General features: G+C 38.3%; 2 protein-coding genes across 3 annotated transcripts; one reads left to right on the top strand and one right to left on the bottom strand.

The window, feature by feature from the left end:
• Positions 1-1,059: 1,059 nt before the first annotated feature.
• Positions 1,060-26,189, bottom strand: LOC139971824 (uncharacterized). The gene is made up of 7 exons (XM_071978579.1): positions 26,026-26,189; positions 21,894-22,230; positions 20,682-21,125; positions 20,053-20,155; positions 7,370-7,680; positions 5,935-6,396; positions 1,060-5,219 (listed from the first exon to the last, which is right to left on the bottom strand). The coding sequence occupies exons 2-7, from the start codon at positions 22,185-22,187 to the stop codon at positions 2,865-2,867; spliced, it is 3,969 nt and encodes a 1,322-aa protein (XP_071834680.1). The 5' UTR covers positions 22,188-22,230; positions 26,026-26,189; the 3' UTR covers positions 1,060-2,864.
• LOC139972399 (52 kDa repressor of the inhibitor of the protein kinase-like) lies at positions 12,444-20,051 on the top strand. Of its 2 annotated transcripts, none has more exons than XM_071979192.1 (2): positions 12,444-12,697; positions 14,030-20,051. In XM_071979192.1, exon 2 carries the CDS (start codon positions 16,647-16,649, stop codon positions 19,008-19,010), a length of 2,364 nt encoding a protein of 787 aa, XP_071835293.1. In that variant the 5' UTR covers positions 12,444-12,697; positions 14,030-16,646; the 3' UTR covers positions 19,011-20,051. The 2 variants fall into 2 exon arrangements, with proteins under 2 accessions (XP_071835293.1, XP_071835292.1); XM_071979191.1 differs by having other exon boundaries at positions 12,444-15,174; positions 16,129-20,051.
• Positions 26,190-26,667: the final 478 nt, after the last annotated feature.

The following is a 26,667-nucleotide window of genomic DNA, read 5'->3' as shown; positions in this document are numbered from 1 at the left end:
GGATAGTATACTCCCACTGAGTGTGTACTTTGCTTTGATATGGGTTGGCCTTTAAGTACACAACCTAAACAAAATAACTATAATTACGTTCATGACTGTAGATTGTAGTTATTTGATGTTATTGCAACTATTTATATATTGAAATATCATGGGCAAGATATGAGCCAAGTGTAAAAAGTTGTCGCTAAATACTAATCTGCACTACAAGCTGATGATCCAAAGCGATATAAGTCTAAGATAGCTTGTAATCAGGCACGTATTATCACAATACCGAGGCATAGGTCGCAATTGTTAGGGGGGGGGGGGACACTATTCCCCTGTTACCGAGGACATATTCATCAAATTAATATTTTTCTGGATTTCAACTTTGGAAAGTCATCAATGATGTCCTGGAAGTCAATGCCTTTCGTCAAATGCGATTCAATGGTGCGTGGTTGGTTTGGGAAAGAGAGTTCCATTGATACATACATTAATCACGAGGGTGAATCTATCTGCCCATTCCATTATAAACCTTATATTAATATGCATGAAAGTAACCTATATATCCGTATGTAATAAGTTACATTATCGACATATTATATATGGGGTCCAGTTCCGTCAAAAGACCCACAATTGCATTTTTTAATTAAGTAAAGACTCGTCAAACTGGACGGGTTTGCGTTTACACAGAATTGATTCAATCACAAAAGTGTAACCGGAAAAATACTGAATTGAACAACAGTGTTGTGGATGTGGTATCTCCTGTTCATGTAAACATACACTCATTCAACGTGCTACCAAGTTTACTTTGAGTGATGACTCTAATGATATGCCTTCTCTGCAAACTTCTTCACTTTAAACATCTTAATAGTATCTTTACATAAAAATTAATTGTCTAAGGCTGCCTGCTATAGGTGAATAAAACGTCGAGACAATAATGTTTTTTTTCGGAATATAGAACGAGACGCAGCATTGAATGTCCACATGGAATATTTTGTCAATAGACAATCATGCACTGGTCTGGTAAGGTATGTTGTATGAATCAGGTGAACAGAATACAAATAAACCAAACAGACCGAGTAAGGTGAGCTTAACTGGTTTATTAGTTTCAGAGAATACAAACTGAGATTCATGACAGGTTTCAAAACTAAAACTAAAATCCGGTCGACTCTTAATGCACATGCATTTCCTGTGACGTTGTTGTGAGATCCCGTGTTAAATATTCGTATAATGTCTTGATATGTACAGCTGATTGAAGCAATTATTGTTAAGGAAAGGATTTGTATCGTGCTATAAAAGATATAATATTAAAAAAAATGTCATATTTGACTGTCATTCAGAATTTTATGTCACTCTGATTATTTGCGTTATTGTAGCTTTTTGCAACTTTGTTAATAAATTAACTTTGAAATTGCTCGATCTACGATTGCAGGTGATAAACCGAATGAATGAATGGATAAATGGATGAATAAAGGTCTTCAATTCCCAAGTAAATATTAATTATCGAATCATTTCATGAAATTAATTCCAATTCTCAACAGTTTTGTCGCCAAAGTACTTTTTACATCAGTATCATAACCGAATGCCAAAAGGAAATTAGTAAACTTGTACAAGTTACTGCGTTTTTCCATTATTGTAAAATGAAATTTGATGAGTCAAGCCTAAGAGTTAGATTATTGTGGTATTTTAGTAATATAAAACATCGAAAGTAATCTAAATCAATATAAAAAGCTTAATCAGACGTAATATAAGTTTCATATAGATGGAAACATATAAAGACCACAACTGATTTATTTTTCTGACTTTTTACATTAAAATATCTTACACTTGTTTTTACATGAACGTTGAATTTGAAAAGGTACAGACCTTGCCACAGTAGTCAGTTTGTAAAGTTTAATATATTTAGATGTTAGTAGGTAATGAAGCTGCAATGACTGTTGCAACAAACAGAGAGGATAATATCCGCAGGAACTGAGAAACGTAACTTCCAGCTACTCTACAAATAATTATTAGAACATTAGCATATAATGCAAAAAGAGGCAAACACTCATTATAGAACAACCACATAAGGATACATTTTACAATACAACATGGATGACATAAAACACTTGCTTACTGGTATTTTCAGTTTTGATGGGCCAACTTCAACAAATATGGCCCAAGGTTACTATTTGAAATTGTTGACACTAAAGTTGATATTGATCAAACTACAATGAAATAAGAGCAGAGAGTAATTGGACTTTATGTGATATTTGTAGTAGCTACTCTCAAAAGCAAATTGGAAATTCACTGACACGACCTTTGACCATATGGAAAGTTAACTTAACTACCCAATCTAAGATACTGCTATATTTATAGTATTTTGTTGCCTAATAACACAAAAAGTTTAGCAGAGCTGAATTTTAAAAATATTAGAAAAACGCATATTACATCAGCACGACATTTTACAGTGAACCTATACTGTCCTGTATAGGCTATGCTCCGGTTTGTTAAATTAAATGAAGCGAATTTCCTTACGCACTATCTATGATGATTATGATACATTGAGAGACTCTTTTGCTTGCTACATTATATACAAAAAATTAACACACATAATATACATTCATTTAAAATGTAATATTACGTTTATCGTGACAATACATAACTTGTCATCTGCTTTACAAATAAACAATTAACTTATACAAGCATAACTCGATAAAAACCGGGAAGAACTATGTACGTATCAATACAACCGAAGTTGCAAAAGAAATGGTGACTAATTTAAGATTGAAAGGGATAATCGTGCTGATGCTCTTTACTCATTATACTAGTTTATAAATGACATAAGACAATTAATACAAACTTGCAAAACTCTCTATATAAGAACAATTATGTGCATAACCTCTTCAAGAACCAAATATTCGATATTTTGAAGAAAAAAAACTTAGCATGAAAATATTGACAAAATTGATGTAACTATTTGCGTAGAAATAGATTGCAAGACTGCTGAGTGGTGTGTTGAACTGGGCACTTCCCAGGAATATAATAATTAGGCCTATTGGAATTAAAAAGCAAGTGTTTGTGGTTGGCCGTGTCCCCAAGCTTGTAAAAAAGTCTTTCCGATGATCTATATGTTTCTTTATGATTCCAAACTTTTTCCTTTGATATGCCCAAGGGTTATACATTCTTACAAGAGAACGCCATGTAGTGATCATGTTACGACATCTTAGGAGCAGGATAGGCATTCCTTCCTCAGCATCATAAGGAAATAACCCATGAAAGAGACGCGAAGGTAAATAACCGAAGAGGAATCTGTTGGGAGAGAGCAAAACGTGTGCAAGACGAGCTGGGAAGAACGTTGTATAACAAGATGCTGCTACGTCATTGACAACAATAGTCCCATGCATTGTCATCGGGCAATACGCTCCTCGACATAGTTCATATGTTATCGAGGTGACGGTGTCGGAAGTCATTTCACTGTTCTGCAATGTAAATATGATGTCACCAATCGATATGTCTGTTGCGGAGACGTTCCTGCAAAGGCTTCCAGCAGGCAACAAATGTCCCGGAGAAATAAACAGTTCTTTACCAGAAGATGTTTTCAACCGGATGAATGTAATACTTTCATCTTCTATTGCATGAGAAAAAAGATAAACCTTATCATAGAATAAATGGCCATTCTCGTCGTAGACGAGAATTTCGTCACCTACTTTCACATTAGATATTTTAGCGTTACCTCTCAATTTGATGCTCACCTTTGTTGATCCCGCAAAACACTTTTTTGCACTTTCCCTACATTCCTCTATAAGCTGACTTTGCTCCGTAAGTTGCTTTACTATTTCTCTCTCTATTGCATCTTCACCTAACAATTCTTTCTGTTCTGTTGATAGATTGTTCGATACTTGAGTGATAATTTCTGCAGGAACCTTGCCTTGCTTTATCTGCACTTCTAACTTTTCTAAATCACTTACAGTTTTACTTGTAAGAAACGGCTTCAGGTTTCCTTTGATTGCAATTGAGATTTGACTAAATGAAGTATTTAGTAAATGTTCCTGTTCTTGCTTTTCTGTTGCCTCCTGTGTTTTTTCTCGTTTTTCGAGAAAAGTTTCCAAAATACCCTGAAGACTGTTACTACTTTGCTCGGAACACAATTGTAAAAATTCGTCAAAAGGAACAGTATCCCTCAGAAGCTCACGAACCAATGATTTCCAGTTAGATTCACCAGAAATCTCCTTAGATTTCAACTCACTGATTAATTGTCTTAATTCATCGTCTGTATAACGTTCTAAAGCATCAGGAAGTTCTTCTCGCAGCTTATTCATTGCAACCTGGATTGCGTTGGCTCTTTCGACTTGTTTTAACTTGTTTTCCAACTCGCGTTCTAAGTTTTTGTCATCTAAGTACCGTTGGATCTCCGATGGAATTTCAAAAAAAAGTTTCATGACATATTCCTGGATGTCTTCTGTTGTAACATTAACTTTGGATGTTTTTAAACCGTTTTCAAAATGATCTATTGCATCCCTAGGCACTTCTCTGTTTTTCATTAGTATTTCTAGATCCTCCCTTGATTGATTTCTCAAATAATTACCAGCGAATGACAAGATCAGGAGCTGCATTTGACTAATCGCCTCCATCTTCTCGAGCTCTTTTCGTTGATTTGATTCTTGAAGTTTCATTTCCTTTAATTTCGATATTAAAATTATGTTCTCTTGAATGAAACAACTCACATATTCCTGTACATCGTCTTTCGTGATTGACTCAAGTGTCAACACCCCTGATTGATGCATTATGTGTTCTATATCTTTCGATACGACTAGGTATATGCTATCGAGCTGCTGCTCTGATAAAGTGTTGAGATATTTCTTAATGAGGAAATTACGTAGCAAGCTCTTCATTGCTGTCATTTCATTTCCTTTCGTAACTCTCTTCTTTCGCTCTATCTCTTGCTGTTCTACTCTCTTGTGAGCAGCTTCAAATAATATGTTGGAATACACAGACCCTTTGTTAGCTTCTATTACTTGAGCAAGAAAACAAAGAAATTTCTCGCGATGTCTTTTTTCTAAGAAATCGTCGTCAAAGCAATTTTCGACAGCTATTATATTTCCTTTAACTTGAGCAAGAAGTTCGGCAAACTTCCCTCCAGTTTCGATTTCTCTTTTAACGTAATCTTTCAATGGTTCCATCTTGTTACCACCGAATTGAGCACGTGCGTTTGTCAGAATCACTACGCAATTGCTGTAGATATCTTTGCCTAGAATTTTCTGAAAGGTTCGAAATTTAAACAAATATGAGAAATGAAGTATGTTTGAAGGCATATTAATTTAAGTAAAGATACATTATTATTAGGGGACATGGAAGCAAATCTGATGTCAGTAGATGTGAAATCATAAAAACATTGTAAAAACGATAGGCCTGTCTTAAGAAGTGAAGCTTGAAAATATCTCACATTTATATCACAATGATTACAAGAAGCTTATTAGTTTTTTGATGGACGTCGCATGTGATCTGAGTTGCCACAGGGTTGAAATGTTAAAATAAGTTGGAAATCCAAATTTCCGTTTTAGAAAAGGTGTTATTTTTCTTTAAATTTGACCTCTGTTGACCTCGAAACCCATTTGACCACCAAAAACAGGCTTTTATCACTTCAATATGTTTTATCTATATACAAAGCATACTGTCCATCAATTTCCTTGCATGGAATCCCCACCCTGCCCTCCTAATCCCTTTGTTTGGTTCAAAGTTTCGCCGCCGTTTCCACCATCACCCTGATTATGAAATTGTTGTGGCTACTGAAGGAGTTCAAAGATGCGGGATTGAAATCAAATGGTCCAATTTATGGACAGATATTGGGAGTTTATTATCCCATCATCTGTTTGTTAACAGACCAACAAGCATTTAAATACATCGGTACTGGAGTATGTAAACGATTCTACCTTTTAATCCCTTCTTCTGGTCGAGAAAGACTTTTTTACTTACCTCTATCACTTTAATGGTTTCCTGTTCTTCCTTTGTGAATCTTACCGTAGAGCTACATACCAACAGGAACAGGTGGATACCTGTATTAAAACTTATCATAGTTTTTGCTATTTCAAGCATCAAGTCTTCGTTTTGAATAGTCTCGTTTTCATTACACTTGGCGGTGTCAAAGAGTCCAGGGGTGTCAATGACTGTGATGTTAATCCTTTCCTCTGTGGTAGCCTTAATTTCTATTGTTTTAGTTACCGACTCGGTGCTACCAAGTGCTTTGAAACAATAACTTCCAGTTATTGTGTTTCCGGTGGCGCTCTTGCCGGATCCAGTTTTACCAATCAAAAGTATGTTAATCTTTTTAGGGATACCCTGATAAGAGGAAATGGTTTCATGGGTACACTTAAAGTAATGGAATTTATCTTCAAATCCTTTCCATCTATCTATCTGTTTCGTAGCTTCTGTTTCCAGCTGCAATAAAAGGTCAGGAGAAAATACATGATTGGAGATCTATATAATCATCCACGACTGTTTAAGTACATCCCTGGGTTTCCTAAACTGTTTAATACTTGTAGGGGATATTTTTTTTTCTCCTACCATGTTACTATGTGTCTGCAGCATGCCTCCTCATTAGTGATGTCTCAAGGGGAATTTAAAAAATATATTGATTAGCAACACTGTTGAAGATTTTCTGCATGTTTAGGTCAAAAACAAATTCTCTTTGAGCATTTTGTTTGGTGATATTTTGTAAATGCATCTGACAACAGCAGAATGCGTGAATGTCATCTAAGGGCAGTTCAGATGAAGTTGTTTTTTGGTTTCTTTATATTCCAATCATTAATCCACAGAAGAAAACAATATTTCTAAAAAAAAATTGCATTTGATGAAGTTCTAAAGAGAACAATGAGAGCAAAGGAAGCATTACAAATGTATCAATTTCCAAGGATAAATCAACAAGATTATATTAGCCTTTGAAGAACATTTGTCCTGAAGAGATCACAGACCACCAACTGGGATTTCCTGGCAGGAATATGGTTTAGCTATAGTCAACAAACTGTAGGTTACATTCAATCAACCGTATCTCGAGTTAGGGGCAAGATATTGAGATGGGGTTTTCAGAGCACTGTAATAATTTTTTTTCTCCTTGATAAAATTCTGACATTGCCTGCCACAAGAATATTAATATGCATGTAAAAATTATAACAAAGAGTCTCGTATCCGAAACTGGAGGCTACATATTCAATAAATTTGTTATTCGGCAGTGTTGTACCTTGCGCATTTTATTGCTTAGTTTGAATGGAATATTCAATCCTGTAAATAGCATGCACAAGCGAGACAATGCAGCAAAAAGAGATTTTAGTTAACCATCCCATTTAAAACGTCAAGGTTAGCATAATACATCAATTTGACAATGCCAAATTACACTAGCTACAAATTCAATTACCTCTTTTAACTTTTTGTCCAGTTCTTCGGCCAGATGTTCTGATCCTCGACAGTTTTTCAAGTACTCATAAAATGTAGAGTAAGCTTTCGTTCCCCTCTTTTTGATGATTTTCAGAAATTCCATGACTTTTTCTCTCTCTGTAACTTTGGCGATGATGTTTTCCCGGTCATTTTCGTTAAGGATCCCTTTGCTTATTAAGTGAATTATTGCCGGACTCACATCTAGGTCTTCAGTTAGCACCTCCGATGTCTTAGCTAAGGTCTCCCTTTGTAATTTAGTCATAGCCATCTTCAAATGATACTCAGAGAGACCTTTTCGAAAGAAAGACAAATAGAAGTTGCATGTTGACTGGAAACACTTCTTTCAAACAACTTAAAGGTGCGAGGTAGGCAACATATATCAATCGACTTTGACTGATAATATATATATATATATATATATATATATATATATATATATATATATATATATATATATATATATATATATATATATATATATATATATATATAAACAGTGGCGTAGGAAGGAACTTTTGAGTAGGGGGGGGGCTGAAGACTGATGGCCGGCCTGGGAGAGGGGTCTTAAAAAAAATCCAAAGGGAAGGGGGACACCCCTCCCCTTTGGATTTTTTTTTGCATTTCCAGGTGGCCTCAGATGCAATTTGGTGCAATATAGCATACTTCAACCCACTCAATCCATTTTGTATATAATTTTGCATTTTCACCTGGCCTTAGATGCAATTTGGTGCTCCAAATGAGATTTTTTTCTCATTTGGAAATGAAAAAGGGGTTTTCTGACTTGCGAAGCGGGGGGGGGGGGGGCGGCATGATACTTCCGCCCCTCCACATTTCTCATTTATATTTATATATATATATATATAGATATTTTATAACTATAACTATAGTCTTCCCTTTCTGACCGCTTAAAATGGACAAATGATCTACACATAGACTTTCTAGGCATAAAAACGCCAGAAATAGTGAGAACATTTTTCGATTTCCCAAGTTGCTTTGTTCGAATATCGAGAATTCAACGATTAGGTGGCGCGTGGTGTAAATGTTGGACTAATATCAAACCATATACCCAAAGTTTGAATATTGAATGAAAGAAAGTCCCGATCGTCTTGTAAACTTGTTGAGCCATTCGCATACATTCATGTACGTAAGTCATTCCACACTGTACAGTGTTTTCACTCCAGTCACGTGACGTATGCAATTTCACAGGAAGTGACGTGTGTCCGACCGATAGAGTATTGACGTGTTAACCAACTTGGCTCGCGGTAGCTTCGAGTAAAGGGTATGCTTAGCAGGTCTTGGCATGTGTGTTGAACAATGTTGAGGCTACGAAATCCTAGATATTACACAAGCAGTCAATCACTCTTAATAAAACGGGTAAGTTTCAGTTGATTTTCTATTAATTTATTCTCTCCTCTCAAACAAATGTGAGTATTTACTATGAAAGAAATTATGAAGCTCAATATATGGAAAAGTAAGTTGAATCACATGAAGACATTAAATCGTCGGCAATGAAATAATTATTACTAGACCCTTCTGATTCCAAAGCTTATCCAGATTTAGACTCTGCGTATCATACAGGTAAGAGTACTGTGATGGGACATATTTAAACGCTAACTGTTGAATGGTTGAACAACAACTCGACTCCAAAAATGTTAATATCGATTAGTAGATTGCTCCAAAAAGCCAATCATAAATGCATAATTTTCAACAATTTTCCAAGCAATGCCTACAATTTGTGCCGTATAGACATGAACACCTGCATACTAAAATCTCATTGTTCGAGATTCAAAAAGTCATTAGAAAAAAAAAACTTGTTAACTCTGACTTTATATTTGAGCCTGGAAACAGACGAGAAGACACATTCCCAGGGTTGCAATAAATATGGGAACTATCTTCATAACAATTTGTACGTAATGATCAATTACCTACATATTCTTTCATTATATCATCTCACAAATTCATAAGACTCAACTGAATTTTCCTTCTCGTCAATCGTTCAAATATAAGAAAGGGGGTGGGGGACAGCAATTTAGGCCTACTGTGAATAAAAAGACATTAACAGTGAGCCACAAAACATCTTATATATAAATATTTTTAGTATTCTATTGTTACGGTAATGAACCAGCCAAACAGATAGTAAAAAAAAAAAAAAAAACACCCATTTGTGACCATAGCTATCATATGTGATCAAATCGTGAAATCTGTCTCCATCCGATAAACATTTTCCTCAATATCACTGACATCGCACAAAAGCTTACCCAACTTACCCTGCATGAATGGATTCCATAACATTGATGACCGACCCTGTAACAATTAATACGATGTACCCACTGCCGTCAATTCTAATGAATAGTTGTTTCCTACCCAAAATATTTACAAAAATAGAATGAAATTGTTATTAACACATGCTATGCCTGGAGAAATATGTTACATATGTTGGCGGTGATAGGACAGCACTGTACACAGGTCATATTTAACTTGATACATACATTGATACATACATTAACAAACAAACGCCCAATGGCACTATGGTTCCTTGCTTATACGGACTATCCTAAAATTGTTATTTACGGGTTTAATGTACACACACAAATTGCCATAAATATCACAAATCAATGATTGGTCCATTTGATAATCTGTTGACTTTTGTTAGATTTCTTGATAAGAACTTGCAGAATCACCCTAACTGTACCTTATAACTTTGGTTGCACAGGAGTCAACCGATTGACAATTAAAATATGGCCACAAAAATTCAAATATTCAACTTAAAAAAATGAAATCTGGAGGCGCTATTCCAAGGTCATTTGAGGTCAACAGAAGTCCACCCCTCAAAACCAAACCAAACCTTGACCTCTGATTACTTTGTGCATGAAGGTCTCACAGGGGTCAACCATGGACAACTTTGATCAGTTTGGAGATTGAATTTTTGACCCATAATTGACCTTTGGTGACCTTGGATTACATAACAGTTATTTAGCAAAACGTGCATCTACTTCATTCACAACTGGTCCCAATATATCAGCCATTTAGACTTCGTCATTGGAAGTTGATGCAAAAATTAACATAAGTGGGCATATGTTTTGCCCAAAAGCGACCTTGAATGATCTTGGATAACATGACGGTTTTTATAAAAAATGCTCCCCTCAATGATGTGCACTCCATCCTAAAATTGTTATTCACTCCAATGTACATACACAATGTTAATGCTAACAAGGTATCAAATCGAACCTTTAATTGGCACCTCATAACTTAAGAACCAGGTGTCCGATCGAAGCGGGAGTTTGGTCGTCTATAGAGCACACAGAGCTCTATTATATAGAAAAAATATTGACAAACATTTTTCTCTGCCCTGTATCTCCTAAAATGAGCATACTTATAAAAAAAACCTTAACCTCTGATAACTTTGCACCCGAAGGTCGCACAGGGGTCAACCCATGGACAATTTTGATCGGAAGACCATTTGAGGTCTGAATATGGCCACAAAATTCCAATAACCGATGAACCTAATACAGGTCACCATAGGTCAACCTAAGGTCAAAAGTCACATAGATTCGGGTCGACTAATGGACTTACAATAGCGTAACTTCCAACCTTGACGGACATTGTGTTCTCAAGTTATAGGAAAAAAACTAGTTTTTGACCCCTAATTGACCATTGTTGACCTTGGATCACACGCTTGTTATGTTTGAAAACGATCCCTACCCCCATTTACAACTAGTTCCAAAATAACAAACAATTCGTACCCTGTCATTGGGAGTTATTGCTTTGTTTATTATTTGGGTTTTTGGACCTTAACTGACCTTTGGTGTTCTTTACAGTCAATAGGGCACACCTTCTCACTATGGTGGATCCAAGTTTGAGTGTGGTTCAACCTTTAGTTGTCGAGTTACAGTGTACCCAAGCAAGTGTTACACACACACACACGCACGCCCACGCCACGATGACTGCATATGTTCTTTTGCTATAGCAAGGAACCAAAAATAAAAATATCTAATGTATCATAACTTCATTTGCGAAAACAACGTCGAGTCAAGTCCTATTAAACATTCCAGCAGCCAAAGTGTATTTCGTAATCTGGAAAGTGAAAGTTTCTTCGGATTCTTATTTTGCAAAAATTAAATCACGAAGGAACAGGAAGAACATCGATAAGTCAAGACTAGAACCTATAGTAGCTTATTTTGATATTACGCCATCATCTATAAACTACCTCATTGAGCAAAATGTTTAAATTCAATAATATCACTCTTTAATAATTGGTAGTTTTCACTACCTGGAGGTATTTTGTTTGCTAACTGTTGCTTGTATTACCGTGCTTATATGGTACACCAGGCAAAACTTTATTACTTTGCAAACGTTCAGTCTTTGTCTCATTATTAATCTGTCCTTTTACTTTGTGGCATTCTTTTCGTCGTTGCTCGAGCACTTCAACTTTCGAGCATTTCATCTCTGCAATAAGTTGTTGTTTGTCCTGGATGAAGTATTCAATGTGCTCAAGAACATCTTCTTTAGTGATGTTCGGAATCCCCTTTACACCGGATTTTGCCATTATGCGTTTTACATTGTTTCTGGAAATTTGTAATAAATTGTCCATATCGCCTACCGATGAACTGGGAAGAAAATCCTCTTCAAAATAATGATTAAGTAGCTCTCTCATTTTGTACAATTCTTTGATCACAACGATGAATTTCTTTTGTCGTCCGCACTTAAAGTGTCTCAATTTGCTATTTGTCCATTCAAAAGAATTGTATGTTGATCCCTTGTTATCAGATATGACTTGGGCAAGACAACAAAGAAGTTTCTGGCGTTGGATTTCTTTCGTAGAATTGTCGTCAAAGCAGTTTTCGACAGCTACTATTCTATCTTGAACTCGCTCCAGCAGGTTTACAAATTTTCCTCCGTGTTCTTTCACTTCTGCGATAGTCAGGGGCGGATCCAGGGGGGGGGCCCGGGGGGCCCGGGCCCCCCCTTTTTGAAAATCCTGATTTTTTTTTTTTTTTTTTTTTTTTACCGCGTTCGAGGGAAAGGGCCCCATGCGTGATGAAAAAATTAAAAGAAAAAAAATCATATGGAGTCTCGAAGTGTGAAAATTATTTGTAAATAAATGTAGGTGTTGGGTAGGGTGAGCCGTACGGCACTTTGGAAATTTCAGGAAATACCGAGCCGATTCGGGAAATTTGGATTCCATTTCGGGAAAAACAAATTTTGAGTGTGGAAGCACTGAGCACGATGCACTTTGAACGTACGTTCGCGGCAGTCCGGATCCAGTAAGCACGAAGCTAGCAGAGAGGGAAACGACTCGCAACTAGACGTGAGTATATGACGAAAGCAATACATGCTACATGCTACATATAAGCACGCACAGTGTGTGTATGAAATTATTAGTTTAAAAAATGTGAGAAAACGAGTGTGGTACGATCGCACGACAGACTCAATCTAAGCCTAGGCTATCCACACATGATAGCCTGTTTTCCCTAACAATACCATCACTGCGGTACCATATCTACAGTGTGTGGCCTAATGTTATGAAATTACTACACACTCTTCTGTACTGTGGGAACTTGGAACACAATTTTGATTGTCTGGCAGGGGCGTAGCCAGGATAGATTTTTTTGGGGGGTGAGGGGGACTGGCAATCATCTCGGGGGCCTGGAGGTTCCAGGCTCCATATGCTAGGCTATTAATGCTTAAGGCAAGCGATTTTTTGGGGGGAAGGGGGACTTGCGATCAGTGGCTACGCCCCTGTTGTGTCACTCTCGAACTTAGCAAGAATAATAATACAGCAAGAATATATCGATTTAGCACAATAGTTTAGTGCGAAAATTTCGCTTTTTGGGAATATGGGACTAGTCGGAAATTTGTGGCCGTCTGGTCGCATAGGCACTGTAGGCCTACCTTTTGGCAATAACCTCCGTTGGAGGTTCGGGCAGCCAACCATACACGAGGGAATGGTGCAACCGTGCAAGGACCAGCCTAGCCTGGGATTTAGCACAGGGAGGGATTTTGATGCATGTAAATGTTGGCGTAGCCTGGGGTCGGGGGGGGGGGCAGGAGGCTTCCAAAAAGTGGGGGGTGTGGGCAGCACAACATCAGAGGGGCACTTTCCCATTACACAATTCCCACTCGTCGTACCAACAATACAGAATAATCAGTGTCGGCGCTATGGGGGGGGGGGCATGAGGGGCAACTCCCCCCCACAGAACAAATGGTCTTGCTCACCCCAGCTGTCCCCACTTTCCAGGGGCAACTTGTGGAAATTTGAGCCCTATTAAGTGTTATTTTCCCCACTCCCCCTCCCCTCCTGAAATTCTGCCCCCCGCCGCTGCCACTGAAAACATTCCATTATTATTTATATTTTAATATTGTTTGGGAGCGAAAAAAAAACATTCGGCCTATTCATATAGGAGGGGCATATTTTACATTTCAATGGGGCGCAATTGCTGTATTGGGGGAAGTGGGGGCACGTGCCCCCAGTGCCCCCCGGCTCCTACCTCCAGCCTGGGGCTCTCTCGGCCTAGGTAGGCTGAGTGGTCACTGCAGGAAGTCACCACAAACCTCAGCCGATATCACAAATCTTGTCATTAATGCAATGCTTTCATTGCCTGATTCTGATTCGTAACTGTATTATATATCTCCATTTCAGATTGAGTCCTATATAGTAAGCAGCATGGGAAAGAGAACGAGAGGAAAACAACGTGGGCAGCAGGATATTTTCCAAGCATTCCAGAGGGGGAAGAGGTATATACAATTATATTTCAATCAATTATGATACTTTGAGGAGAATAGGCTGGGGGTCCTCAGCATTATCTACTCAATCTTCCTGTATAGGCCCGACGGTAATTAAATTTGACAGTTAGGAGATGCGAAACAATAGAAGGGTGAAAGTCTCTGGGTGGGGAGGATGACAAAGTTCCTGGGGCTTTGCTATGCCTCCTGCCAGGGCCACTCTGGCTACAGTTCTGCCCTTTCCCAACAGGAAAATTTCAACAATATCATACTAATTGTTGGCCCCTTTTTTTATATTAACTCTGATGCTCTGTCCACAATTTTCAGAATTTTGTATTTTCGCAGCTAACCAAGTGCTACAAAATGTTGTAGATGAGTATCTAATCACATTGTGTGGATGTGTCTCAGTTTTTTTCCCTTCATTCCTACTTTTAGGACTGGTCGACGCTGTCTTGCTAGTGGTTCTTCACATCAAGGTGATTTCGCGGACGGTGGAAAACAATGTGTGGGCATGTCTCTACGATTTCTCGTGGATCGTTGTCTCGGTGTTATCGATGATGTCAGTTTCACGACAGAGGATGTTGATCACGTACTCTACAGCGGTGATCAACTATATAGACAAATAGCAGAGGAGAGGGATGTCCAGTATTTATTAGTTGAAGAAATCCCCGATGTCATCACTGTGGACAATGAGCGTCTGGATATAACAAAGCACCAGCCATACTCAGGAACACTTGAGGCCACCGAATCCAACAACGATTCACTGGTTTATGCTTTGCCGGAGGCGCTTGCAAATGCTGTGGAACGTAGCCAATATTTATTTGTGACTATTGGCAGCTCACCAGGATACACCAGCGCTTTCTATTACAAGGGTAATGGTACATTTCTGTGCTTCGATTCACACTCTCGTAATTTATCTGGAGAGAGTAGTCCCAGTGGTAGAGCTGTTATCATGAAAATTGAATCTTTGGAAGCAGCTGTTTCCTACACCAAGGATCTAGCCAAGTCTCTCAACCAAACTACGGCATGTTTCGAGATAACCCCAACTGGAATTTCCAGAAGGTAAACTCCTTTTTTGAGGCTACAAAGGCAAACATGCCTTTCCTGATATGTTCTGCATATTTCCAATTGAGTTTATACTAGCATTGAGGCGCTTCGCAGGCACGTAGCCAGACCATGTTCACGAGGGAGGGGGGTGAAAAATGTCCAGGGGGCGAAGATTTTTCCAGGGGGGCGAAATGCATATTTTGTTATGTTTTCTAGATTTTTTCAAGGGGTGCCGCCTTCCTGCCCACCTCACCTTCCCCCTGCCCCCTCCTTGACTACGGGCATGGCGCTGCGCCGCACTGCACTAAACTTGGCAACGGTACAGATTATTTCAATATATTACCGGATTCCTTCCCAACACCGTTTCCACAAAGATTTATGTCATTTGTTTTAGAGTCAGCAAATCAGTGCCTGTAATTGGCTGTTGGAATTGTCGGCGCTGCACGGCACCGTGAAAGCTAGCATATTTTCAACTTCATTTTGAAGCGGGTTTCGGCGCGGTCCGGCGCGCATATTTTTATTCCCCATGACGGATAAGGGTTCTTCAGGAATTCACAAATTTGTTTCGGGCGACGAAAATACTCATCAGCTCAGGGGGAATGAAGCATGTTCTTTTATATTCTGACGTCAGAATCACAAAAAAAGGTCCAGAAAGTGTTTTTGGGACAGTGGGTGTTGTCTCATTTTATTCTTAATGGGAATTGCCCTTATTCGCAATTCGTCTCTGGGAAAAAATATGCATGCGGCGCGGCGTCCGGTGTTGCCGCCCCTTTCGTGTTGGGAAGGAGATGAACAAATCATAGAATCAACAAGAAAAACCGTTATACTTATGTAGTTTATGCTGACTAAAATCCAATATGACCCCCTCTAACCCCCCCCCCCCACACACACACACACATTCAACCCATCCAAACATGATGTGTAATAACAGTAACATTTACTTTAATAATTTTATTCTCATGTTTTCAGCTTGATACAGTCTCCTGACAGGAGAGATGCTGAAGACCATCCCATGAGACAACACAACTCACCAGTATCAGCTAATTCAACACCAGGTAGCCGCAATGAGGAGGGGCTATCCTCGGAGGAAGATAGCGTCTTGGGAGAAAACCAAACCTCCGATGAAAGTGATGGTAGTCAATCACCTCCGAAACGAAGTAGACCAAGTAAGACTAAAAGTTGCATGCATTATGTCTCTTCTGAAGGCCTACTAGCTAGCGTGTTTTGGCCTAACCCTACTAGCCCGCTGCAACCCAGCTAACAAAACGAGCAGTACAATATGCAAATACGTCACCGCACGCATACGCAAATATTTTCCATAGTAGTTACACAGAACAACCCCCCCAACACCCATTAGATTGTCCTCTACACATTTCAGTATCTGGCACGGGGGTCAAAATTTATAATCCAGTCTGAATAACTGTGTCACTGTGTAATCTTGTATTTTCTTGGTTTCTTCAGCATTAGAAGAATCTGATGCAGAGGGAATGGCAGATCCTACTGACAACATGGAACCCAGCCAACATGACAGTAATACAGCTGATGAGGATCGAGAAGACCCAGATGTTGGTGTCCGTTCGTCCATGTACGACGTTAGCCAATGTGTGGGAAAGAGAATTAATGACGATAGCAAGTACAAGCTAATTAAGGACAGAATTCCTCCCGCATCCTATATATTCCCATGTAAAGAGTATCCAGATAAAGCAAAGAAATCCGGAGTGAGGAAACGGTCGTGCCAACACAAATGGTTTACACAGTTTGAATACATCACTTATTCGTTGAAAGAAAGTGGTCTCTACTGTCTGGCATGTGTCCTGTTCCCTGTTGAAAATCGTACCAGTTGCCGTGCCCAGTTCCTCATCAACAAATCTTATACCAACTGGAAGGATGCACTAGCTGATTTGAAGAAACATTCGGTGTGTGAATATCACAAAACCTCAGCAGCACTGATGGAGAGTTTCGTTCGCACAACTCAAAACGAGGCCAGTCGTGTTGACCTGATGCTGAATGCACGTAAAATGGAACAAATTGCAAAGAACAGAGATGTTCTCAGATCTATTCTACGGTGCGTGGAATACTGTGGTCGTCATGGTATTGCTATGCGAGGTCATGCCGGGGAGGATGCATTTGGATATAGTGGAAATTTCAATGGCCTCCTTCGGCTTTGTATCGAATCAGGAGACAAAACACTAGAAGCACATTTTGAAACGTGCGCGAGGAGTGCTACGTATTCTTCAAAAACCACCCAAAATGAATTATTGAACTGCATTAAGGAATTCATTCAGCAGCATATCATCAAAGAAATCAACGCGCAACACCATGGCCCCTTGTTCGGTATTCAGGCAGATGAGGTAACAGATGTCAGTAATAAAGAACAGCTTGGGTTAGTCTTACGTTACCTAGTCAATGACAAGCCTGTTGAGCGAATTGTTGAATTTATCGAGTGTGAGAATATCACAGGATTGGCCCTTGCTAAACAGATTCTTGATAAGATTGACGGAATCGGCCTGAGCATGAATGAATGCCGCTCGCAGTCTTATGATGGTGCCGGAAACATGGCTGGTTTGAGGCGTGGATGTGCCTCCAGAATTTCGAACTTGCACCCCAAAGCTGTGTACTACTACTGCATGAGCCACGACTTGAACCTTGCTGTATCAAAGTCGTGTAATTTGCCAGAGATGCAAGTAATGCTTGACGCGGTCAAACAGGTCGGCTTGTTTTTTAGATATTCCCCAAAGAAGCAAACGTGTCTGGAGGCCTCAATTGACAAAATAAACCGTGAACGTCGAGAATCATCAGCAGTACCTGATCAGGGAGCAGGCTTGATAAACAAGCGCAAGGTGAAGATGTTGTGTGAGACACGCTGGGTGGAACGCCATACTGCACTCCAAGACCTAGATGACATGTTCGAGGCTGTGATTGATTGTTTGGCATCAATTTCATCTGGGGATGGCAACTGGGACACCAAATCAGTGACGGAGGCTAATGGACTGCTCATCCATTTGACAAGTCCCAAGTTAATCGTAGCGTTCAAAGTAAACCTTCATTTTTCAGGATACCTAAAATCACTGAGCCTACTTCTACAGGGTCCGACGCAGGACATAATAACAGCGCACGAGAAAGTCAAACTTGTGCTCGATGAGTTTAAGGATGTTAGAGCAACATCCGAGGATAAATTCAGAGAGGTCTGGCAAAACGCACAAACTCTAGCGGGGAAGGAATATGTTCAAGTTGAACTATCTATGCCTAGGAGATGTGGTCAGCAAACCATGCGCTCCAATATCGAAGCCAACTCTCCTGAAGATTACTGGAGGAAAGCTATTTTCATAACATACCTAGACCACTTAATCTCAGAATTCAACTCCAGATTCACGCATGCCAGTAAAGTGGCAACTAGATCTCTCAGCCTACTACCCGCACACATACACAATCTTAATGATGAGGAGATGTCCGATATTCACCAGTTCTATGCTGCAGACATGCCCTCTCCAAATACCTTCACCCATGAGATCAACCTGTGGAAGAGAGAATGGCGTAGTACCATCGAAGACAGGCCAAAGGATATAGAGGAAACTCTGAACCGTATGAATAAATCATTCTACCCCAACATCACTCAAATCTTGAGGCTCCTGCTAATGTTACCAGTGTCATCTGCATCTGTAGAAAGAAGCCACTCGGCATTGAAGTTAATCAAGAACAAACTAAGGTCAACAATGGAGAACGAACGGCTGAATGCTCTGGTGTTGTTATACGTACACAAGTCAATAAAGCTTGACTACGACATTATAATTGACATGTATGCAAGGAGGAATACCAGACGAATGATGCTTTGCAACCCACTTGCAGACTGACAATCTCCTCCATTATTCAGGAACATTCTGAGATAATATAGCTGTGCCTTTCTTTGTATGAGTATTGACAGTCCACACTCTTTTGGTCCCTATGGCAAGGGGTTATTTTGATGATGACAACATTTCAGAGTTGACTATTATCAGTACCATGATGTCATGACTTCCATGTTTTAACGGTTTTGCTGCCCGTAGACTGAGATTGGATAACTTCCTCTGGATACAGACTGCCCTTTCTAAATTTGAGCTATTCTGTTTATCTGTTATTGTTGCTATCATTATTAAAAGTATTCAAAATGACTATTTATTATGCTCGAATCATTGATTCTAGATATAGCTGTTAGAAATTTATGTATCGCTGCTCAGAAAGTTCCTTATGGGGGATAAACTCTATTAATTATGTGTTCTGTGGACCACCATCGAATGGAGTCATGAGATAGTTCGAGGTTTATTCCGTCATCTGTTCGATCGAGATACCCACATGACATGAACATAGTCATCCAGTGGCTAGTGATCCATGTAAGAATGGTAGTTTTTCATTGCAACTTACCCTAGTATCGCGTGACCTCACGAGGCTACTTTTAAGAACATGAAATTATTGCACCTTAATGATATCCCACGTGTATTTTTTGTAAAATAAATTTGCAAAAAGAGTACACCATCATTCTGATAAAGTGAAGGTGAGAGGGGCACTCTGACTGCATCAATAGTCTCCATCTGGAAGGGGGCATCCAAGATGAAATGGCCTGGAGTAGCGTGGTAAAAAGTAGTTTGCATCACCACTTACTCCTCAAAGACGTAAATCTCAGCTCATTGCTCGAAATTGCAAATATATGCCCGGCAAACCATGAATACATGATTTATTGGAAATAAATTTTACTCCAAACTTTCACGAAAAGTAGCACCAGATTGCACCGAGGACCTCCATATTTTGTGAAATTTCCCAAAGGGGAGGGGGGCACCCACTCCCATTAGACCCCTGACCCAGGACGATTAGGCATTTCCCATCTGGGCCCCCCCTTCGGCGAAATCCTGGATCCGCCACTGATAGTGTCTTTCAAGGATTGCATTGCCTTCCCACCAAATTTGGCGCGTGCGTTGGAAATAACCACCACGCACTTGCTGAAAACATCTTCAGTGAGGACTTTCTGTTGAAGTAACACAAAAGCGAAAGCAGCATTTTGTAATTGCAAGTCATGTCGTGTGTAAATGTGTTTTGATGCCACTGGGTGCATTAATGAACATGTAGTAACAATGTGAACTCATGTTGCCCCAACACGAGATTACGCAATCCTTCTTAACTGAAGATTTTCGAATGAGGTTTTGTGCCGGTTCCTGTTGATAAATGTGATGAGTTACTGTCTTACCATTGTCTTTATTTCCTCCCTATACTGATTTTGAAAGTGTGGGGAGGACACGAGATTCCTTCCTAAAGAAAGATTTTCGAATGGGGTTTTGTGTCGGTTCGTGTTGATAAACGTGATGAGTTACTGAATTGCCATTGTGCTTATGTCCACACTGATATGAAACGAAAAAGCTAACCCGACACTTGATAGGTTGCTAACATACCAAACCCTGTATGCTGCAATGAAAGGTACATTAAATATATCTTAAAATAATATGGGCCTGTCATGAAATATCATAGTTTTGTTCAAGACATCAAGTCAGACATACCTCCAACACATCAATGGTTTGTTCGTCTTCCTCTGTGAATCGAACGGAGTTAATCAACAGGAGAAAGAGGTGAATTCCCTGTTTGAGACGTAACGTCTTTTTCATGATTTCAGCCATCGAAATGCCATTTTCAAAACTTTCGTCGGTGTTAAAAAGTCCAGGAGTGTCAATGACTGTGATGTTAAATCGAGCCTCTTTGGTATTCTCTACGTCTATTGTTCGTGTTACCGAACCACTTGCTCCACTAGTTCTGAAGTAAGGTTTCCCGATGATTGTATTTCCGGTGGCGCTCTTGCCAGATCCAGTTTTCCCGATTAAAAGAATATTAATCTCGCCAGGAATATCCTCATAATGACAAATGCGCTTGTGCTGACATTTGAAAAAAGGGGATTTCTCGTCAAAAGTATTCCATCTTTCTATCTGTTTCCCCTTTTCACTTTGTATCTACAAAAACAAAGAGTTTGGAATGAATTTTAAATACAAAAAAAACTCACGAAGTCTAACCGCTGGATGATTTTACAATGGCGATTGCCGCACCGACTTGGCAGAATACCAATGTCAAGTTAACGAAGACATGCTTAATGTAATCCTATTATCTAGTGAAAGGTTTTCTGTTTTTCTTTAGAAGCTTTTGCCTATAACACGGCGAGATGACGATGGCAATCATATTTTTCGATTTCGATTTCGTCATATTAAACATTGTCACCAACAACATGTGCTACCCATGTAATCAGTGATGTATGTTCCGTCAGTCCTGTGACGTGACGTCTGCTGGGAAACTCTGCTCCTGTCTAGAATCGCCTGGTTTGTGTTTGCAGTTATCTAATTATACTTGTCACATTTATGTCTGTATTGTTGTACAAAGAGGGTGAACATACTTCCCTATCAATTCCTGCATTGCAATCGCCTACTTGTTCAATAAGTTTGTTTACAATTTCCCAAGAACCATGTATTCTAGCTTTGCTCCTGCTTTTGACTGATGTGCTTGATTTCTCAATAATTTTTAGCTACTATTGCATCATGTTTCATCGCGTACAGTTTATCAGGATGGGTTTGTTCCTCTTAACCGGAAGACCAATTAGTAGACAACATTGCATGAAGTATATCGGAAGCTGCCTCGCATATTTCCAACGGTTTAACATAATTCAGATACACAACTAATAAATATTGTTGGCTTGATGATGCAAGTAAGCTTATATTACTTTTACGTACCTCGGAAGTGTTTAAATTATCTTCCAGTTCTCTTGCAAGTTTTCCCGATCCTTGACATTCCTCCAAGTACTCTTTGAAAACTGAATACGCTCTTTTCCCTCTCTTTTTGATAATTTGGACAAACTCTGTGACTCTCTTTGCATCCGTGCCTTTTGCGTTGATGGTGTCCTCGTCAGGTTCTGTAAGAATGTCTTTACTTCTGAGATAACGAACTACATGGGTAACATCCAGTTCCCCAGACAGGCTCTCTAAGGTCATGCCTAACGCCCTTCTTTGTGCCATAGTCATAGCCATCTTGCGTGAGCGGTTATTTCAGAAGCGCACACTCTGGTATTTACTACAATTTATTAAAAACAGAATGACTTTGCTGTAGTTGGAATTTCATTACAGTACTGAATAGGGCCTTAGTGTGTATTGACATATCCATATCAAGTAACTTACTTGTAGAAAGACAATCTCTATCACCAATATGGTAAATAACATTTAGTGACAAGCATCATTGTTGTCTAGAAATTAAAATATTGGTTACGTGTGTACATTTTACTGCCATCCTGAAGCGTCCGCCTGTCTGGGTGCATTACTTTTAGTAATTTTAAGTCTCAATACGTGTTTGCTGATGAATTTCGAAAAAAAAACTTGCGAAGCCGATTCAATGTTTGTTAATCTAAATGCACTCTGGCCAGGTGGGTGGAGAAAAGCTGTCGCAATCGAAAGAAAGAAATTTTCTGTTGCCCTTATGATGCAAACAATTTACCATAAAATCTTGGCGACCGCCCATAACAGCATGTTCATTACAAAAATGTAACCTATATATACTCGTATCTTCCACTCGTAAGTCCTATGCTTAACTTTCATTAACAAAACAGAGAAATTTGTTTGGGGCATGATCTGTTGGGCGGGCTTGAAAATTTTGAGTGAAGTTTGTAGAATCTACAGACTCGTTAAAAAATCTGGCGAATTTTAGTCAGCTCAAAATGTTGAACGACAGATAACTCAATAAAAATAATAAATATTAATATGAAAATTGCACAGAACGGTGTTATTTTCACTGAGCTTTAAGAGCAGTAAGCTGGAAAGATCGAAGTTAAAATTTGGCAAGCACACATTGAGACTTTAATAATACTAATTGATATATGAATATGATTTCTATGGTGCGAACCTCGTGAAGGTTATATTCGAAAACGTTCAGCAATTTCTATCACTCTTAAGTTGGAGCCTTTATACGGATGACATGTACCATGGCGTTGGCCTTTGTTTTACATCTCTGACCAAATTCCAATTAATTCGGTACCTCTAAAAGCATGCTAACAGTTAAAACCACTTGGCTGACCCAAGTCAGTGTGTCTTTAATTTTGATATCCAAATCAGTAAAGATTGTTTTCCTACAATATTATTATAGTAACATACCGTTAATTTTTATCAGATGATTAAGTGAACATTACATTCACAATAGAGTATGGGAGTGACAGAAGAGGTATGAATCGGTGGGAGGGAGAGGGGGTGGGATGAATTCGATTAGGAGTGGCAGACGTGACTTTCATTGGATAATAATAACATTGAAAACTATTACACGAAGGAATTCTCTTTGCATGCCACATCATGCAGCAGGTACTCGAAAGTGGTAACTGGTATTCTCTATTAGATTTGTTGCAAGAAGTTGCTGCTGGCATTGGATATATAAATACTAGCGTGTCAGAGTAAGTCAGTAATGTCTCGTACTCGGAAGCAAAAATACTCTTACTCGATATAAACCGATGGCCGTTTCACCATTATGGTATTATTCTAAAATGGTAGTTTACTCATGTATTTCTACTAATGCAATAGTATATATATATATATATATATATATATATATATATATATATATATATATATATATATATATATATATATATATATATATATATATATATATATATATATATATATATATATGACTCGAAAAGCACTCTGACGAAAGGAAGTCGTACTCGAATTATCAACTTATGACGTCTGTTTGTGATGCTCACGATTTTTTAACCAATTGTATATAGTGATGTGTATTGTTATCATTCAATACCACGCTCTTCTTTGATATCAATTATATGATCTTTGATCTCCACCAAAACTACTAGAATGCTATATAGTATTTAATAAGAGTCACATATCACCTAACTATGTGATTCACCATAGCCATAGAAAGTGGGTAAGCTTTAAAACTAAAATCAGATTTTGGAGGGGAAAAGAGCAGAAGGAATGGGAATAAGAACGGTAGGAAGGGAGAAGGGTATTAAAGATATTAAAACAAAATTATAATCATTACCATATGCCTAAATCTAATCCCATAATGCATAGATGTTTCAATATTCAGATTTTGTATCTGATTTATACTCAGATATTAAGTTCATGAATTTGGGTATACGGTTATCTTAATGTCTAGATGTTTGGGACAGCCAGATTTAAATGATTCATAATATTCACTAAGCTCAGATGTTGAAATAATTTCTTAATGTTATAACAACAAAAGACTATAATTTTTCTGAATAATAACCGCCAAAGCAAGGTGTCACAAACATTCACAGCAATTGAAGCGTTAATAAACCTAAATTTTTTACTCTTGAAAATAGGGACAAAAGTTGTCTTTGTCCCCTCACACCACAAAGGCTGGCTACGCAACTGTGATGATGATCGACCGTTCGACTTACATGTAGGCATTGGCCAACAAAACAAATGTATCATATCCTAAAACTGTCTAGCATTTTCAAACTTCCATCCAAACACAGTGTAAGAAAATATGAAGTAGGTAAAGAAGTTTAACACCCTCCCCCTCCCTCCCCTACCTTCCCCCCCCCACAACTCCATCTTCCTTAACAAAGCTAGATTCACTAATGTCATTAAGGAACAGCCTTGGAGGAGTTAAAGACACAAAACCTCACAAACTGATTTTTTAGGTATGTGGTTCTGATTGATTTTTCCCCGTTATATTGAGAGGCTCCTAATTTTCGTTTAACTTGAAATAATCCGTATTGGTGATCTTTTAACCTTTCAAAAATCCCAGCCAAACCGCATTCATACAATAAGCAATAAGCAATAAGCAATAAGCAATCTGCGTTTCCGTGCATACCTGGTTTGACAATTTTATCCATCAGCTTCCTGACTATACAGTAGGTCCGCGTCAAATGTGAAAAAGCGGTACGGCATGTTCAACAAAAATACTTCCGTACTTTCATATTATACCCAGAGCGCTGCTAACTACTTTCTGGAAGAATAAAGCCAAAGCCTAAATTACGGAAGCGTAGAAGAGACATGTAAATTTAGGTTTTGTCGAGATACATCAACTCGTTTTGATGACTAAAATATGAAAACTGAAGTTTCGATGACGTCATACCAAATTGATAAAACATCTTAAAATCTCGGCAAATGTAAATTTTCAAATTGTTGAGATATTGACGAGTTTATGCATCTCGACAAAATGTAAATTTTCAGCTTCTTGTCATTTCGACGAAATGTTGCAATTCATCAGAACGTCAATTTACATGTCCCTTCATCGCTTTCGGACCAATATCAATCATATGCCACAGTACATAGGGCGCGGCCTATAATACTCTCAGACAGTTATCGCCAAATAACACTGAAACGCGCATCAACTTCCGCATTTCTGTTGTGAGAATTGAGAAGCTTATTTGTTCCTTTTAGGCCGATGTGGCAAAAATGAGGTAATATGGTAATTAATTACAGTCATTAATGATGCCCATTGTGAAGTTCAGATTAATTATTATCGTTTCTTTGATTGACATTTCATTTTTCCGAAATCTACTGTTGAAGCCCTTGTAGAAATCATAACCTACAGTCGCTGTACAATACCGTCTCGTTTGTTGCCAAATGTTGGCATGTTTGACTTGTGAACTTACGGCTTCTACTCCATTCGGAGAAATGAGCCGATATACATCAGTATTGTGAAAAATATGTGCGAATGTATCAAAAATATTGTGAACGAATTGTGGAAAGATTGTCCACAAGTTTCTCAGAGCCAGTTAAGAGGTAAACCCTGTGCATTATACATCTAATGAGTGGTTCAAAGAGGGCAGGCACAACCACCCAGAGACGAGTGGCAAAATACGGACGTTTGTCATTTAAAAGTGCTTTTACTTACCTAATCCCTTCAATCGTTGTAATCCTTGGTGTAGTTCTATGAAGTGTCATTAGATTTTAATTTCCTAGAGCGAAAGATTGATTCCCATTGCTAACTGAGCCCAACTACACCGTCATCTCGGTCCATGTCTGTTCTGTATAAATATCACATGCCGCAGTGTGTCAATACCCATGATGCATTTTGGTTATACGTGGCGTAGTCATGTGATGAACATCGCTGCCAATACACACTGACAAATGAGATTTTGACGGATTGACATCAAACGTTGCAAAGGCAGGTGCACGAATGAAAACTAATAACTGATGTTTATATAATATAATATAAGTGTATATATAAATATATATATATGTATATGTATACGTGTATATATATATATATATATACATATATTTATATATGTGTGTGTATATATATATACATATACATATATTTATATATATATATATATATATATATATATATACATATACTTATATTATATTATATATATATTTATATATGTGTGTATATATATATATAAATATATATGTATATATATAAATATATATATATATATATACACGTATACATATACATATATATATACTTATATATTATATATATATATATACATATATATATACATATATATATGTTTATGTA

Source organism: Apostichopus japonicus, chromosome 1 (genome assembly GCF_037975245.1).
Source record: "Apostichopus japonicus isolate 1M-3 chromosome 1, ASM3797524v1, whole genome shotgun sequence".
Lineage (NCBI taxonomy): Eukaryota > Metazoa > Echinodermata > Holothuroidea > Aspidochirotida > Stichopodidae > Apostichopus > Apostichopus japonicus.
The sequence above is the reverse complement of the archived record's forward strand: the minus strand, read 5'-3'. Positions and strand labels throughout refer to the sequence as shown.

Bases quoted from the DNA above. Each gene is read 5' to 3' on its own strand.
- LOC139972399 (XM_071979192.1), top strand. From the start codon at position 16,647: ATGGCAGATCCTACTGACAACATGGAACCCAGCCAACATGACAGTAAT.
- LOC139971824 (XM_071978579.1), bottom strand. From the start codon at position 22,187: ATGGCTATGACTATGGCACAAAGAAGGGCGTTAGGCATGACCTTAGAG. The intron at 7,681-20,052 runs GTGGCGGATCCA...TCTTTCGAAAAG, and splicing joins ATCCTTGAAAGACACTATCA to GTCTCTCTGAGTATCATTTG. The intron at 6,397-7,369 runs GTAATTGAATTT...CTTTTATTGCAG, and splicing joins TGGACAAAAAGTTAAAAGAG to CTGGAAACAGAAGCTACGAA.